The following is a 17214-nucleotide window of genomic DNA, read 5'->3' on the forward strand; positions in this document are numbered from 1 at the left end:
GCTCTAAAGCAAATCTTTGCTTCTAGTACAAACATTAATATCTAGAGACACCTTTGTTTACGTTGACTTGAATATTGTTATAGTGTTCAAAGGATGCTTGGTTTTGACCATACACATATATGTTCCTTTAGCTGATGCCTTGACACAGTGTCCTGTGGTAAAATAAGTCAGGGAAGGGACTATTCTGAACACTTGGATGTGAACATCTGACAATGAATTCTGAAAGACTGCTGTGTTCTGTAACCTTGCAAAGCATTTACCTAGCTTCATCTCAAGAGCATTGTCAAATGGGAAAGCCAATAAGTACTTATATTAATCTTAAAATGAATTAGCCAATTCATGTGTATGGGTGTTTTGTCTGTGCGTATGCATGTGTTCCATTTGTCATCTAGTGCCCATGAAGGCCAGAAGAGGGCATTGAATACCATGGAACTGGAGCTTAAGACAACTGGGAGCTGCCAATGGGTGCTGGGAGTGAAACCTGGGCCCTCTGGAAGAGCAGCAAGTGCAGAGCCATCTCTCCAGCCTCCACATTCAGTAATTATAATACGACATGAGATGCTTGGGAAGGAATGGGATGGTATGTCCTTGAGGGAAGAGGAGATGGCGTCAGAGGAAAGTTGGCAAAGATTTGGTGGAGGAGATGAAGCTCTCCCAGGAGCAGCTGGGAGAAGTGAAAGAGGTTGTGTGGGATGTATAGCAGGCAGAAGGCTGATGGTTCAGTCAGTCACTGCAGCAGGATTGCAAGGGCAGGTTGACGTAAAGCTGTCTAGACTGCGGGTAACTACGAAGTCATTGGCAGCTGTGCTGTGCAGGGGGAGTAATGAGCCAAAGATAGACATTTAGGCATAGCGTAGAGGTAGGGCTATTGGCATGGCGTAGATGGCTCCCAGGTCTAGCACTGTAGCCAAAGATGGACAAGCTCATGATTTCCAAGGCAGAAATGATTAAGAGCCTGGTTCATCTCGATGTCATGCCGCCTCCCCTTTGTCTGCAGGAGACATGGTTAATTGATCATTGCCCCATTTCTCAATGAAAAGTTTCCATTGTGGTTCCTTCCTCTGTGTTTTTAAAAGCCTCTAGCTTGATGGCTAAACGTTTGGGATCTTCCATTTACTTGTTCTTGTCATTGATTTCTATGTTAATTCTGTTATGGTCAAGCAGCATACCTCAGGGCTTAGTCCTTTGAAGCATACTGAGCCTTGATTTATGCCCAGCCTGTAACATATTTAGGTTAATGTTACAGACTCTTTAAAAGCACGGATCATGCTGTCACTTAGTAGTAGTATGGGTGGGTTCAGAGTCTCTCTGTCTTCAGTTCTCCCCTTGTCTTGGCCAAAGGACCAGGAAGCAGCTTCCTAGGTTCCACAGCCATTTATCCCCTGCTTCTTCCTTAATGTATAGAGATGAACATATTAAATTATCTGGGCATATTTTGAGTTTATTTCTACTCCCAGTTCTGTTGAAATTATTATTTTTGTATAGTTATTATCCATCTCTCTCCTTGCCAGGTCACTGCCAAAGGTTCGCTCTGTTCTTCAACAAAAGGACATAACTGTTAGGAGAGTGACTAATTTAGGTACCTGGTATGCTTGCTCTCTCCAAAGCCCCTCCCTTGGGCCTAGGGGTGGCCATGACTTTCTGTTATTGTTAGTTTCTTTTTTTTTTTTTTTTTTTTTGGTTCTTTTTTTCGGAGCTGGGGACCGAACCCAGGGCCTTGCGCTTCCTAGGCAAGCGCTCTACCACTGAGCTAAATCCCCAGCCCTTTTTTTTTTTTTTTTTATGATTCTTCTCAGCGTTTTATTTTTATTTTATTTTTTTTTCGGTTCTTTTTTTTTCGGAGCTGGGGACTGAACCCAGGGCCTTGCCCTTCCTAGGCAAGCGCTCTACCACTGAGCTAAATCCCCAACCCCCTATTGTTAGTTTCAGAGTACTGCATTCCCCTTGTTTTTCTAGAATCCTGCCCTCACCTTTATGTGGTTCCTTATCATACAACAAAATACAATAAATTGACATTTTACTGAGTGTGAGGCCCAAACCAGGCAATAAGAAATGAGTGGGGAAGGACTTCTTATGTGCAACAGACAAGGGCCGCATGGAGTCACTCCCAAAGCAGTGCTCTCCTTGAGCAAAAGAAAGGAAGATGGAGATTATTTTTTTTTCTTCCTGGCAGTTAATATATAGTCATATGAGAAGGATTTTGTGGGCACATTCCTGCGTATGCTCAGTTTATAGTTCAAGAAGGGGCAGTGTCTACATTTTTTGGGACATGCTTAGCTTAAGGACATGAAACACATGTTTGAAAAGTTAAAACGGAGGACTGGCACATTTTGGGGCATACTCTGTTTGTATTGTAACAATGGTAGTCAAGAAGGCCTCTGGTCATGCTCACCTTGCATTCCTAAGGATGGCAGTTAGGTGTGGTGGCACAATTCTATAGTCCCAGCACTGTAGAAATGGAATATAAAGGGTACTTGGTCAACCTGAGCTATATCACAAGTTCAAGGTCAGGCTAGCCCAAGTAACCTTCACAGTAAAGTAACCTAGCACAGTAAAGGCTAGCCCAAGTAACCTTCTGTCCTAGAGAGCTGAGGGCAGGGTGTGATAGCACACAAATGCCACAGAGCATGTTCTGTTTTCTTCAGAAAGTTTAGCTGGAAAAAAGGAAAGGAGAGTTTGAAAGTATGTTAATACAGGATTTTGCCCAGAATGGTTCCTGCGACTAATGATTATGTACTTTTAGTTTCTCATTTTGAATCTACCAGTATTCCATTTGCTCCTTACTAGCAATCTGATAAATGTCTCTTCTTAGGGAAAGGGTTTCATTCAGTAGGAAGATTTAGTGCAAAGGCCTGAAAACAGTTTAGCATGCTCAGTACGCTGGTAGCTTTATGTCAACTCAACATGCATGAGCCAGGGTTATGTGGGAAGAGGGAACCTCAGTTAGAAAAATGGCCCCAGCAGATGGGCCTGTGGGCAAGCCTGCCGTGTATTTTGTTAATTGATGATGGACATGGAAGGGCAGGTGTGGGTTGTACTGCCTCTGGTCCACTCGTGCTAGGTACTATAAGAATGCAGGCTGACTTCTTCCTTTCCAATTTGTGTCCCTTTGACTTCTTTTTGTTGTCTGATTGCTCTGGCTAGGACTTTGAGTACTATATTGAATAAGTAGGGAGAGAGTGGGCAGCCTTGTCTAGTCCCTGATTTTAGTGGGATTGCTTCAAGTTTCTCTCCATTTAGTTTGATGTTGGCTATTGGTTTGCTGTATATTGCTTTTACTTGTTTAGGTATGGGCCTTGAATTCCTGATCTTTCTAGGACTTTTATCATGAAGGGGTGTTGAATTTTGTCAAGTGCTCTCTCAGCATCTAATGAAATGGTTGTGTGGTTTGTTTTTTTTTTTCCTTTGAGTTTTTTTCTTAGTGGATTATATTGATGGATTTCTGTATTGAAGATGATGTGATAGTATACTTAAGTGACCCCAAAAATTCCACCAGAGAACTCCTAAACCTGATAAACAACTTCAGCAAAGTGGCAGAATATACAATTAACTCCAACAAGTCAGTAGCCTTCTTCTACTCAAAAGATAAACAGGCTGAGAAAGAAATTAGGGAAACGACACCCTTCACAATAGTCACAAATAATATAAAATACCCTGGTGTGACTCTACCCAAGCAAGTGAAAGATCTGTATGACAAAAACTTCAAGTCTTTGAAGAAAAAAATTGAAGATGATCTCAGAAGATGGAAAGATCTCCCATGCTCATGGATTGGCAGGATTAATATCGTAAAAATGGCCATCTTGACAGAAACAATCTACAGATTCAATGCAATCCCCATCAAAATTCCAACTCAATTCTTCATAGAGTTAGAGTAATTCTCAAATTCATTTGGAATAACAAAAAGCCTTCGATAGTGAAATCTATTCTCAACAATCAAAGAACTTCTGAGAGAATCACCATTCCTGACCTCAAACAGTATAACAGAGCAATTGTGATTAAAAACTGCATGCATGGTATTGGTACAGAGACAGGCAGGTAGATCAGTAGAATAGAATTGAAGACCCAGAAATGAACCCACATTACTATGGTCCCTTGTCTTTGACAAAGGAGCTAAAACCATCCAATGGAAAAAAGATAGCATTTTCAACAAACGATAATGGTTCAAATCATCCATTTTTATTGCCCCGTACAAAGCTTAAGTCCAAGTGGATCAAAGACCTCCACATAAAACCAGATACACTGAAACTAATAGAAGAGAAAGTGGGAAAGAACACGTAGGCACAGGGGAAAATTTCCTAAACAGAACACAAATGACTTATGCTCTAAGATCAAGAATCGACAAATGGGACCTCATAAAATTGCAAAGCTTCTATAAGGCAAAGGGCACTGTCAATAGAACAAAACGGCAATCAATAGATTGGGAAAAGATCTTTACCAATCCTATATCCAATAGAAGGCTAATATCTAATATATACAAAGAACTCAAGAAGTTAGACTCCAGAGAACCAAATAATCCTGTTAAAAATGGGGTACAGAGCTAAACAACGAATTCTTAACAGGAATACTGAGTGGCTGAGAAGCACCTAAAGGAATGTCAACATCCTTAGTCATCAGGGAAATGCAAAGCAAAACAACCCTGAGATTCCACCTCACACCAGTGAGAATGGCTAAGATCAAAAACTCAGGGGACAGCAGATGCTGGCGAGGATGTGGAGAAAGAGGAACACTCCTCCATTTTTGGTGGGATTGCATACTGGTACAACCACTCTGGAAATCAGTCTGGCCGTTTCTCAGAAAATTGGACATAGTACTTCCCGAGGAACTAGCTATATCACTCCTGGGCATATACCCAAAAGATGCTCCAATGTATAACAAGGACACGTGCTCCACTATGTTCATAGCAGCCTTATTTATAATAGCCAGAAGCTAGAAAGAACCCAGATGACCTTCAACAGAGGAATGGATACAGAAAATGTGATACATCTACACAATGGAATACCACTCAGCTATTAAAGACAGACAGTGACCTCATGAAATTCTTAGGCAAAAGGATGGAACTTTAAAATATCATCCTGAGTGAGGTAACACAGTCACAAAGAACACACATGGTATGCACTCACTGATAAGTGGATATTAGCCCAAAAGCTTGGAATACTCAAGAATCAGTTCACAGACCATGTAAAGCTCAAGAAGAAGGAAAACCAAAATGTAGATGCTTCAGTCCTTCTTAGAAGGGGGAACAAAATACTCATGGGAGGAAATATGGAGACAAATTGGAGCAGGGAAAGGTGACTAAAGGAAAGGTCATCCAGAGAAACAACACCCCAACAATACACCTCAATAAAGAGGGTATAGTATATAATCCTAACGTTGCATATGCTAAATTTATTATAAAGCTTTTTAAAACTCTTTTGAGATAGGTTCTCAGGATGTAGTTTAGGTTGCCTTTGAACTGAATTTTGAGGGTAGGCTGCTGAGAACTTTACTTTGTAAAAGATCTGAACAGATGTGGATTCTGTCCTCCTGATGTTTTGGATGATTTCATTAGTTAATTGTTCTCTTCACTGTTATCCTTATGCTGGACATGGGCAATTTAAGGCAAGAGCGAACCCATGGTGAACATTAAAAGATTTCATAAAATTGTGCCCTGGGTCCCAAAGGCTCATTGCTCTCTCATGAGTACAGTGTATTTAGTTAATATTTAAGAGTGCCTTCAATCTTGACACTTCCAGTATTATTCCAGAGTCCAAATTCAAAGTCTCTTCTGATACTCTGGTCAAACTCAGATGAAATCTCTGTAAATTCAAAAAGAAAGTCACAAGCTTTTAGTATACAATGGCATATTCAAAGAGGGAAGAATGGGAGGTTAGGGATTTAGCTCAGTGGTAGAGCGCTTGCCTGGCAAACGCAAGGCCCTGGGTTCGGTCCCCAGCTCCGAAAAAAAGAAAAAGAAAAAAAAAAAGAGGGAAGAATGGGAGATTACTATTGGATGGTCAAACCAAAACCAAGACCATCTAAGTCAATTTGTGCCCATGGCAGGCAGTCTAGACTCCAGCGTACTTGGGGAGCCTCCATGGCTTTGCTGCTGGTAGCCCACTGACACCTGCAGCACAAGTGGTTATTCTTTGGGCGGGTTCTACTCACTGATTGTAGGATTCCTGAGCACATTCTACTTCCCTGACATTTCCAACATCTTTACGATGTCTTTATGACAACGTAGGCTCTGTTTTCACAGCTTTGTGTATTTCCTCTTAGGGAATCCCTGTGGGAGAGCTTACCCTAATGCACCTTGCCTAACCTCTGGCCTTCCTTAAACATGTAGGTAGAAGCCTTTGTGACCTCATAACTCTTGCATTCTGCATACTTACAAAACAAAACAAGCACCACATGGATAATGCCAAGAGCACCCATCAGCTCAAGCAGTAACCAGGCCCCTTGAAACAGCTACACTGGTTTCTGGTGACTGAGACCAGTGGTGGTTGAACCTAGAAAAACACTTCCCTATGGGGCTTAAAAAAAACTTTTTTTTTAAAAATTTAACTTTATTTTACATGTGTTGATTTTTTTTTTCTGCATGTGTAGCTTCTACCACATGTGTGCCTGGTGCCCTTGGAGGCCAGAATAGTGTGTCAGATCCCCTGAAGCTGGAGTTACTGATGGTTGTGAGCAGGCATGTGGGTGCTGGGAATTGAACCCAGGTCCTCTGGAAGAGGCCAGTACTCTTAGCTACTGAGCCATCTCATCTCTCCGGCCCTTCCTAGGCTGCCTTGTATAAGTATAGTATCCCGGCAATTCCATCTTCTTCAGGGAAAATCTCTCAAACGAGGTTTTACATCACCACAGTGGAACTTAGAGAAGTTCCTCTAGTTTCTGAAATGCCCTCAAGGCACTTAGGACCTTGTTTTTTGTTTGTTTGTTTTTTAAATTGCCTGTATTTCTTTAACTACTGTATTCCTGACTTGGGCTCATTAGTAGAGTGCAAGTAAGAGGCCTTTTATTCAGTCCCTAGTATGAGTCGTTCCCCCACCCTCACTCCCCGTGTACTAAGGATTGTAATATTGTATTGTAGAATTTTTGCCTGGGTCCTAGTTTCATCCCCAATAGAATGGGCAGAGAAAAAGAAAACCAGCCATATTCTCTTTTTTTTCCTAAGACAAGGTTTCTCTTTGTAGCCCTGGCTGTCCTGGAACTCATTCTGTAGGCCAGGCTGATACTGAACTCAGATCTACCTGCCTTTGTCTCCTAAGTGCTGGGATTAAAGGCTTGTGACACCACCCCTTGGCTTCCAGATAACTTTTAATATGTTCCTTTCTTATCCAGATTACATAGTTTTGAGGTCCTTCCATTTTGCTTTTTCGTTCTTATTTTCAATAAAAGACTGGCTAATGGGCTGGAGAGATGGCTCAGTGGTTAAGAGCACTGACTGCTCTTCCAGAGGTCCTGAGTTCAATTCCCAGCAACCACATGGTGGCTCACTATCATCTGAAATGGGATCTGATGCCCTCTTCTGGTGTGCCTGACAGGTACAGTGTACTCATATAAATAATAAATAAATGTTTTAAAAAAACGGTAAAAAAATAGCAATAACCATGCCACAGCCTGAATACTATAAGTTTTGAAATTTCTGTTATTCTGATATCAGCCTCACTCAAATTCACATCATATGGACAGAATATAGAAAAGTCCTTTCCCAGTGCATAGTGTGAGAACTCTGTAATCTGTTCTTTATAAAGTCCCTTTCCCATCTGAAGCCTTGTGAGTACAGTTTTCACTGGGTGTTTGTGTTGATATTCTGGTCACCTAAGCTCCCGTTAGCTCAACTGTCAAGCTTACAGCATCCTCGGACTCCTCTAACCTGCATCTTCAAACACCCTGCTCACATAGTAGTTCCAATGAGCTGAGAACTGCAAGAGCAGGTTCAGTCACATCAATGACCCCTCTTTATGTTACCCATTTTCTGGGTCCAAGTTGAGTTGGTTTTCTCATAGTCATGAAGAATGATGGGCATGGGCAACAGAAGTAGGGCAAGCAAGCAGGATTTTACTGAGGAGATTGGAAGTTTCTTGAAGCAAGAAAGGGGTCATAAAAACCAGCTGCCAGATAGTGTTTTGGAGCAGGTGTCATTGCGTCCCTGGAATCTGGCAAATCTGGTCCCACTGTATGGAAATTACTCATCTGTCAGGGGTTAATTTGGCTGGTAAATTTGAATGAGTCTGTGGGAATTCTGATTGATTGATGGGGCAGGTGCAAAAGCATACACTCAGGAAAGCCTGCTGGTGGGAAAAAGGCCCACCATGACATAGCAAGCAGGGAGGAAGAGCCAAGGTTGGCTGACATCTTGGTGGGCCAGGACTTTTGGCTATAAGCTCTTAATCCACCAATTATATAAAGTTTGTCATAAAACTTAAGTGTTCTCACAGCTGACAGTGGATTCTACTGGGGCTGTGGACACATTTTCTTTGGGTCTGTAACCCCGAGTGTCTATAGAATGGGACTGCCTTTGTCCCATCATTTTGGTACCAGTTTTCTGTATTTATTTTCATATCACTTTGACCCAATTATCTGATACAGACAGTTTAGAGGGAGACACACTTTTTTGACTTACAGTTTCTAAGCATTCAGTCTGTTTTGGTGGGGAAGGTACGGTAAAGGGCGCTTCTGTTCAGGTCATGTTGGGCTTGGACTAGAGCAAGAAAGTAGCCAGAGGTACCCCAAGGACCCACTTCCAAGTGGCCTACCCTCCTCACCTACCTTCTGCTCCTAAAGCCTGTGGAATCTCTTAAAACAGTGCCACCAACTAGGGATAATGTGTTCAAGTCATGAACCCATAGGGGACATAGAATCAAACCATAAAATTAGCTAGAAATAAAGTCTTGCCAGGGACAGTAAGATGGACCCTATGGCATATATATATATATCATATATATATATATATATATATTTCCTAATGTAAGTGAAGAAATATAAAAAATTAAAAACCTTTAAAAATAAAATTTTCTGTATTATTCTTGCCTATATTAGTATTGTTATTAACATAAAATATAAGTTTGGTTAATATAATTTAATTTATGTGGCAGCCTAACTCCTGAGATGTAATTTTTTTTAGTATTTATTTCTCTCTGATATAACTTATGCTGTTTATAGAAATGTTAGATGCATGTGCATGGTACATTTGTGTGACATCCTCCTTGGGGGTCAAGAGAGTCATCATTGACAGAGTGTAGTCTGTGCCCCTTGTCTTTTGTAATGACTGTATTCTTCTCTTTTTAGGTGAAACTGTTAATATTGGAGATGTGTCTTACAAGCTGAAAACTCCCAAGAATCCAGAACTTGTCCCACAGAACTACAGTAAGAAATGTTACTTGTGAATGAATATATTTGAGAATTTCATTGTGGCCATTAAAAGCAGAGACAAGTGAGAGTGGCTGGTATAAACCCAGTGTGCCCTCATCAGTTTCATGCTGGTCTGCATGTACTACACAGTGTTTTTCTTGGCTTCTGTCATGGCCTTTGGAGTGGTGAAGCCTTTGTGAGGCATCCCCTCTCTTCACTTGTGGCTTTTATCAGAACTGTCCATGTGCATCACATAAACTATGGCTTAAGTTGGATGTTAAATAAAATCAAATGCATACGATAAAAGGAAACTTTTAATTTGGGTAGTTTTGATCATTTTATGAAGTGTAAGAACATCAAGATCACTCTTATCATCTCTAAATATCTTGTGTCTCTGCTTTTTCCTGCCCTGGAAACCACTGTTGCCTTCTCTGCCACAATAAGTCAGCTGTACTTATTTTTTAGCTTTATAAAAATAGTATCATTATGGTATGTATGAGTATGTATATATGTGTGTGTTTATGTTTATGTGTATAAGTATGTACATACATTCATCTTTGTATGTGTATGTATTGCATGTTTTCTATGTGTGTGTTCATGTTTGTATATGTGTATATATGTATGTTCATGTTTTGTATGTGCGTGTTCATGTTTGTGTCTGTATTCTTGTATATATATATGTGTGTGTGCATATTTGTGTGTATATGTATGTGTATGTTTGTGTATGTATGTACATGTTTATATATATGTGTATGTGTGCATATGTGTATATGCATTTGCCTTCTTTCCATTAAGAAGATGAATTTCAAGTTCATCCATTTTGTTGAACCTTTCCATTGTTTTGTTGAAATTCATACACTATACAGTTCACATTAAAAAAGATTTATTTTATGTGTATGTCTGAACATATGCGTGTGCCTTTAGAGGGCAAAAGAGCATTAGATCCCCTGGAATTGGAGTTAAAAGCAATTGTGATATCTGTGTTGGGTCCGAATCTGGGTTTTCTACAAGAGTAGTGAGTGATCTTAACTGCTGAGCCCTCTTTCTAGCCCCAAAGTTCACTCTTTTAAAATAACCATTTAGTGCAACCAGTATTTAGCATAGCAAAAGACCAAACTTCAACAATAGGGCCGGAGAAAGTTCAGGAAGCCGGGCAAGAAAACAGTGAAAGCAGCTGGAAAAGTTGGAAATAAACACCTCCCACAGCAGGGCATGAGGCCAGGCCCTTTTAGAGAGAGAGAGAAGGCAGATCCCTTTAAGAGAGAGGGAGGTCTGTGAGCTAACCATAGGCAGGTCTGGAGCTGCCTCAAGGTCTCTGTTGGACAGGACACTGAGTGCACAGTAACTCAGCTTCTCCCAAGCATAGCACAGTTCCAGAGAGAGGTCGAAAAGTGCACTAGAGAGCGCCAGACAGCCCAGTTCAGGTCCACAGGAGAAAAGCCCACAATTGCCCAGAGAAAGGGTCCGACCCCGAAGTGGGCGGAGCTTTAGGAACCCAGCAGCAGCACCTGCTAGACCAAGTTAAGGCATGGAGTTGGTCACAGACACAGGCTGGCCTGAGAAGCCCGCGATTTTCCCAGAGCTACAGTGGGACTGAAAGCTCCAAACTTGTGAACTAGTAAAGTATTATTGAAAATAATAAAAGAGAGAAGTAATTGGGTATAAATAATCACAGGAAAATAGTTTAAAATGGATAAAATGAAGTCCTTAAAGAAAGAATTAAATACATTTAAAGAAATGAGACACATAAAGATGAGAGGCATAATGATAAAACTTTTGGACTCTATATAATGCCATTTTTGATGGTTTAAGTATAGAAACAAAAGAGAAAGAGATAAGTGACTTAATTGGAACTAATACATTACCAATGATGATTTCTGTCACATTGGTAATCCTCATTTTAGTCTCGATAGTCAAGATGACCTCTTATGCCTTCTCAGAAAAAAGGGGAGAGCTTTAGAAATACAAGAAAAAGAAAAATTAAAAATGGAGACAAACCTTAGAAGAAAATATTAAAAATATATAAATAAAAATGAGGAAGATACTAAGATAGTAAAATACAAAAATGGGAGAGAAATGAAAAAAAGAAGACAAGCTGTAGAAGAAAAATTAGAAAAAATATAAATAGAAATAAAGAAAATAATAAGGATACAAATACAAGAAGAAAAATATGAAAAATAGAGATAGACCTTAGAAAAAATTTGAAAAAAATTATAAATAAAATTGAGGAGCATTCTTTCAAATGGGATAGATAAAAAAACATCATATTACAGTTTGGCTATACAGTTCAAACTGACTTATAAAGAAAGACAGATAAGTTACCTGTTCAAACAGAGAGCAGGGTATCATATTTAGCTAAATTATATACACTGTACATTCCATACATGTGTAAATGCAAAAATATGTGTTGCCTCTAAAAGCATATATATTCACAGAGGAAAACAACTGGCCAAGCACCCCTGACAAGAGTCACCCTTGGGGATGGGGAAGGATGCTGAGTCTTACCTTACCATCAGGCTGGATCTAACCTCAGACTGCCTTCATAGATGTTCATCGAAACTTCCAGAACAGCTTCAAAAAAAACTGTCAACCTCAGCTAGTCTAGCTGTTCAGACTGTCCCAGCTAGGACTTCATTTAAGCACTGAAAATTGGACAGCAAAATGTTACAGTTTGCTTTCTTAAGACTAATCAATATCCCATTTTTCTTGCCCTCCCCCCCAAAAGGACAAACTATGCCCCTAATCAGAAGGGAGCAATTTTAAGACAGTGATGCTTCATTCTCAAAAAACAGGATGTATGGTTTTGGTCATTCACTGGGTTATGATCATCATTAAAGGGGAATTAATTGCAAGTTGTTAAATGGTCTTGGTGAGGGAGGAAACAAAATAAGGTAGGTTAGATTCAGAGATTTCTTTCTTTTTCTCTTTCCTCTGTTCTTTCTTAGGGGAAAGGGGGGCGGAGAAGGGATACAAAGAAGAAAGGAGGAATATAGAAATTATAGTATAAAAGGGTAGATTATTGTTTCTCCTTTTAAAGCAAAGAACATCAACAAGACAAAGATTTTTACATTGGTATAGACTTTGTACAGTGATACAGTTGTAGGGTTTTATTTTGCTACAACATACTATGTATTTCTTTAAAATGCCATGTTAAGTTCTAGTCCTTTTAAAAACTGCTGCTACAAACTGTTTAGATCAATTAAGGAATCTAACTTAGTAGTCAGATAATCAAACTTATGCTCATGTTAGATACTAGTTTAGTTAATTACAGAAATATGCTTCCTAGCTGGAACAGATAGTAAATAGCTAGAAACAAACAATTCAAAAACAGTATAGACAGATAGATGGTCTTCAAAAACTTCAGAGATCTACAAATTGGCATTTAAAGATCTTTCGTTAATAAAAGGCTTTTTTGACAGTAAGGCAGGTCTGCTCCTAACAGCTCCCCCATTCTGCTTCAGTGAAGATGAGAAACATCGAAGAATCTCCTTCTGGTGTTTGCTTCATGGGTGGCAAGCTGGCCATTGTTGGGGAGCCCTGCTATTAGGATAGCAGTATTTCCATGACCAATGACTTTCTGATCTTGGCACAAAATGGGGGACTCTTTTTCAGCAGGGCGTCCCTGTCCTGCCTCTGGAGAGTGTCCCTGAACATAGGTGGCTGTCCTTGTCTGGAAAGTGTCCTTGTTTAGAACTCTCTGCAACACTGCTTAACTCAGCACATGTGTCCTGCTCTGGCTTCCCACCTGCATGATAGTTAGGTGCTGTATTATAACCAGTCAGCCTTTCCAGCTCACTAGATGCTATGACTAATTATCCTTCTCTACCCATACCCCTATGAAAGCCCTTCTATATCTTATCCCTGAAATGATAAAGTAGACTTGTCCAGCAGTCTCTGGAGGTCATTTCGCTATACTCATAGCCCTCTGAACCCTGCTTCCCTCCCCTGCTCTCTTTGTCCCATCAGGTTGGAGGCCAACATTATCTGAGGAGAAAGAGGGATGCACAAGCCACTGGGCAAAAACTGCCTGTGCCTCAACTCCTGATAGCACGCTGTCCAGACTAGACATTTGAGACTAAGGCAATTCGACTGCCAAGCTTTGCCAAGACAGGGTAAGCAGTCCTTCGTATTTCCTGCTTCACAGGAAAGTGTCAGATATTCTGGGCCAGAAGGCTGAAGGTGAGACTTCAGTGACAGAGAAACTTTGGAGGATTTCAGGCAGACAGCTTTCTCTGTCATTTTTAGTTACAGAAGCTGCTTTCCTGCACTTCCTGCATACTCAGCTAATATTTACCTCCTCTCAGGTCTCTGACGGAGTTGAAGATTAGAAAGTTACTGTCTCAGTTAACCTTAAGTTGTTTAGAATTTAGAAAATGTTTTACTGTCTAAGACATTTCTATGTTGGTAATGCAAGTTATGATGGAAACTGATTTAGATACAGAACTTGAAACTCATCAAGATAAGATAGATAATGGAATATTTTCTCCAAGATTGCCAAATACATATGAATTAGACATTGTGCATGTACTCTTATAGTTTTGTAATTGTTATTGTTTACAGTTTATTATTGAAAGAGAAATAGCCTTTTATAGGACTGAAAGGAGGAAATATAGAATCTCTAGTGTATCATATGGAAGCATCACCTATCAGTAAAAAACGGATCGGCCAATGAGCTGAGGCAGGAATAGGGATTGGCCAATGAGCTGAGGCAGGAATAGGGATTGGCCAATGAGCTGAGGCAGGAATAGGGATTGGCCAATGAGCTGAGGCAGGAATAGGGATTGGCCAATGAGCTGAGGCAGGAATAGGGGCAGTTGTCCAGTAGGGAGAGAGGAACTCTGGAATAGAGTCAGGCATGGGAAGACATTCACCCTGCACTCTGAGGAGACGGATGCATGAAACTGAGAAGAAATAACTAGCCACGTGGCACTCATAAAATAGAATAAATGGGTTAATTAAGTTACAAGCTATTTGGAGAACAAGCTCAAGCTTATGGCCTAGTCATTTATTCATATATAATTAAGTCTCAGAGTCATTATTTCAGGAACTAGAGTGTGGGTAGAGAAGCCCATGGTTATAGTTCAGATTAATGCTTATTTACACACACACACACACACACACACACACACACACACACACACACACACACACAGAGTCACATAAACATACAAGCACCAAAAGAATTTATTGATCTGCTTTATCATCAATGTTTTATAAAGTTGCCTCTTAAGGCAGTAGAAGGAAAGTCGGACAAAAGCGTGTCTATGTTGTCTTCATATTTACCCGTGCAGTTTCCATTACTAATCCTGTTTCTTTGGATGAATTTGAATTGCTGTCTAGTGAGCATTTTTATCAGCCTGAATGTACTTGTACTGCAGTTCGGTTATGGATGAATTCTCTTGCTTTTGTTGTCTTAAAATGTCTTAATTTCTTCTTCATGCTTTGAAGAATAGTTTCACCAGGTACAGATTTCTCAGTTGATGGTTTCTTCTGCGATTTTGAATATGTTATCTTGGTTCTTCCAGCCTTCCTGATTTCCAGTGAGGAGTCAGTTCTAATCTCACCACTAACCCTTCTTACACCAGGAGTTATTTGTCACTCTTCTCCTTAGAAAGGGTCGTCTTGGTTTTTGATGGTTTGACTTGGACCATTTGTCCAGCAAAGGTTCCTGCCCGAGAAGCCTGGTCTGCAGTGTGAGTGTTGATGGATAATGGAACCTTTAAAAGATGGGGCCTTGGCACTGGCAATGATTTGTTTTAAAAGACCAAGACTTGCCTTTCCCCACTGTTTGCCTTCCCCATATTGTTGGTTCTTTCTCTCACATACTCCTGCCATGGTGCTTCAGGTATTTGGCTCTAACAATGGAAAACTGACTTAATACAGTGTTTATTAAGTGCTAGCATCCAAGTTTACCATTTCAAATTTTATTAAGCTTCTTGGATGTTGGTTAATGCTTTCAATCAACTCTGTCAAGATTTTGGTCAGCTTTTCCTTTAATCTCTGCCCACCCTTCCCTGCTTTTCTTCTCTAGACTTGTCATTATTGGTGTGTTGATGGGCATCTGAGACTGTTTCTCCTCCCCATTGCATCAGCTCATCTGTCTTCCGCTTTGCCTTGTTCTGCATCCCTTCAAGGACCTTTCTTTATATCAGATGATTCCATTACTTCCTCACGTCTGCTTCTTTGCCTGTCTAGTTAATTTTTCCTTTTACTTACATGGTTTAAAGTTCATAGTTTCTGTTGGGAGTTTTAAAGTTATTTTTATCTATTGACATTCATTATTTGGTGGCACAGTGATAACATGCTATCCTTTAATTCCTTGTACAGCTCCTGTTAGTTCTTAGGACATATCTATAAAGCCAGTTGCTGGTTGTCCTAGTTGGCTTTCTATTGCTGTGGAAAGCACCATGACCGAAAGCAGCTTGGAGGGCTAAGTGTTTATCTTCCAGCTTTCAGGTCACAGTCAACCCAAGGGAAGTCAGAGTAGGATCTCAAGGTAGGAATCTAGAGGCCCAGAGGAAGAAAGGGTGGATGAATGCTGCTCACTGACTTGCTCAGCCTGTTCTTTTACCACCAGAACCACTTGCCCAGAGAATAGCCAACAGTGAACTGGTCTTCCTACAGTAACCATGAATCAAGAGAATGCCCCATAGACTGGCTCAAGGGTCTGTCCTTGGAGACTGACTCCAGGGTGTGTCAAATTGAGGAGAACTAGCCAGTAGACATGTCTACTAAGTGTCTGCCTGTGTGTCTACCCCTGAGAACACTTCCATACCTCTCAGACAGCTTTCTTTAATTTTCAATGCACAACCAGGCCACACTTTCCTTGTTCTAGTAGCTTCTGTTGTTGAAAGTGCAGGTTAATGTGTCAGCTGTGGAAAACAGTACTTCTCGTAGGGTTCATTGTTGCTGTTACTTTAGGTGACTTCACTTAGCTGTTTCTTTAAGTTGTATATGCGTCGTTACCCTCAGGTATTGAGGTTTTTAGTTTAGTGGTCACCTAACAGTCCCACAGTTTTCTTTTTTTTTTTTTTTTTTTTTTTTTTTGGTTCTTTTTTTCCGGAGAGCTGGGGACCGAACCCAGGGCCTTGCGCTTCCTAGGTAAGCGCTCTACCACTGAGCTAAATCCCCAGCCCCCACAGTTTTCTTAAATGCCCTGACATAGCAATTCTTCTCAGTCTTTACTGAGAGTCTTTTGTTTCGAGCATACCATGTTAGAAACAGGTTGACATGTCTGTGTCTTTCTACAAAGTCAGAATTTATTGATTAACAAAAAAATTCACAAACTAAATCCATCTCATTGGCATTAATTCTCCCAGTGCTCCTGAAGTCACTTGATGTTCATGGTCATTGGCAATCATGGGTTCTTTAACTGCATTATCAATTATATTAATTCTGAGATTACACATTATAGTTCATATCATACAGTGTGTGTGTGTGTGTGTGTGTGTGTGTGTGTGTGTGTGTGTGTGGCTAAGAAAGGGCTAAGGAGGCTACCGCATTCAAACTTCCTGACCTGAAAACAGAGACTGAGAACTCAGTCATAAGCAAGGAAAATGTCTGGAAGGGGTCAGAAAAGAAATTTTACACATTGCAGGCACAAACCTGTTCAGAGCAGAGTTGCCAAAGTGGCCTATGTGCCATGGGGAAAAACTCTTGGTGCCTGGGGTCAGAGGTGAAGGTCCTTTGCTGTGGCCTTTCTGGGTGAGCCTTGTGAGAACACCCAGGGATGCTCTGTGTGCTGCTGTGTGCTGCTGTGTGATATCAGTTTTTGGGAGGCAGGTGGGACAGGACGTTTCAGTACCAGGAGTGGGAGTTACACCTGTTGTGGTTGATAAGCACATGTGTTGGTGTTTTCAGATATTATTTGGCTATGTCTGT

At 40.5% G+C, this 17214-nt stretch overlaps 1 protein-coding gene and 1 long non-coding RNA gene across 3 annotated transcripts in view; one reads left to right on the forward strand and one right to left on the reverse strand.

Annotated features, from left to right (window-relative positions):
- Positions 1-17214, forward strand: part of Vwa8 (von Willebrand factor A domain containing 8) — a 324101-nt gene that overhangs the window by 10339 nt on the left and 296548 nt on the right. The window contains exons 2-3 of one of the 2 annotated variants that reach the window (XM_087585390.1): positions 9271-9348; positions 13300-13445. Coding sequence is in view for 1 of the 2 variants with exons in the window: in NM_001427283.1 (NP_001414212.1) it covers positions 9271-9348 (78 nt within the window). In the remaining variant the exon portion in view is untranslated. The remainder of the gene's footprint in view (positions 1-9270; positions 9349-13299; positions 13446-17214) is intronic. The other variant, NM_001427283.1, reaches the window with a different exon arrangement.
- LOC120097120 (uncharacterized) lies at positions 5662-6269 on the reverse strand. The gene is made up of 2 exons (XR_015638998.1): positions 6145-6269; positions 5662-5795 (listed from the first exon to the last, which is right to left on the reverse strand). It is a non-coding gene; the product is annotated as an uncharacterized LOC120097120 (long non-coding RNA).

This window comes from Rattus norvegicus, chromosome 15, assembly GCF_021556685.1.
Source record: "Rattus norvegicus strain SHRSP/BbbUtx chromosome 15, alternate assembly SHRSP_T2T, whole genome shotgun sequence".
NCBI classification, from domain to species: domain Eukaryota; kingdom Metazoa; phylum Chordata; class Mammalia; order Rodentia; family Muridae; genus Rattus; species Rattus norvegicus.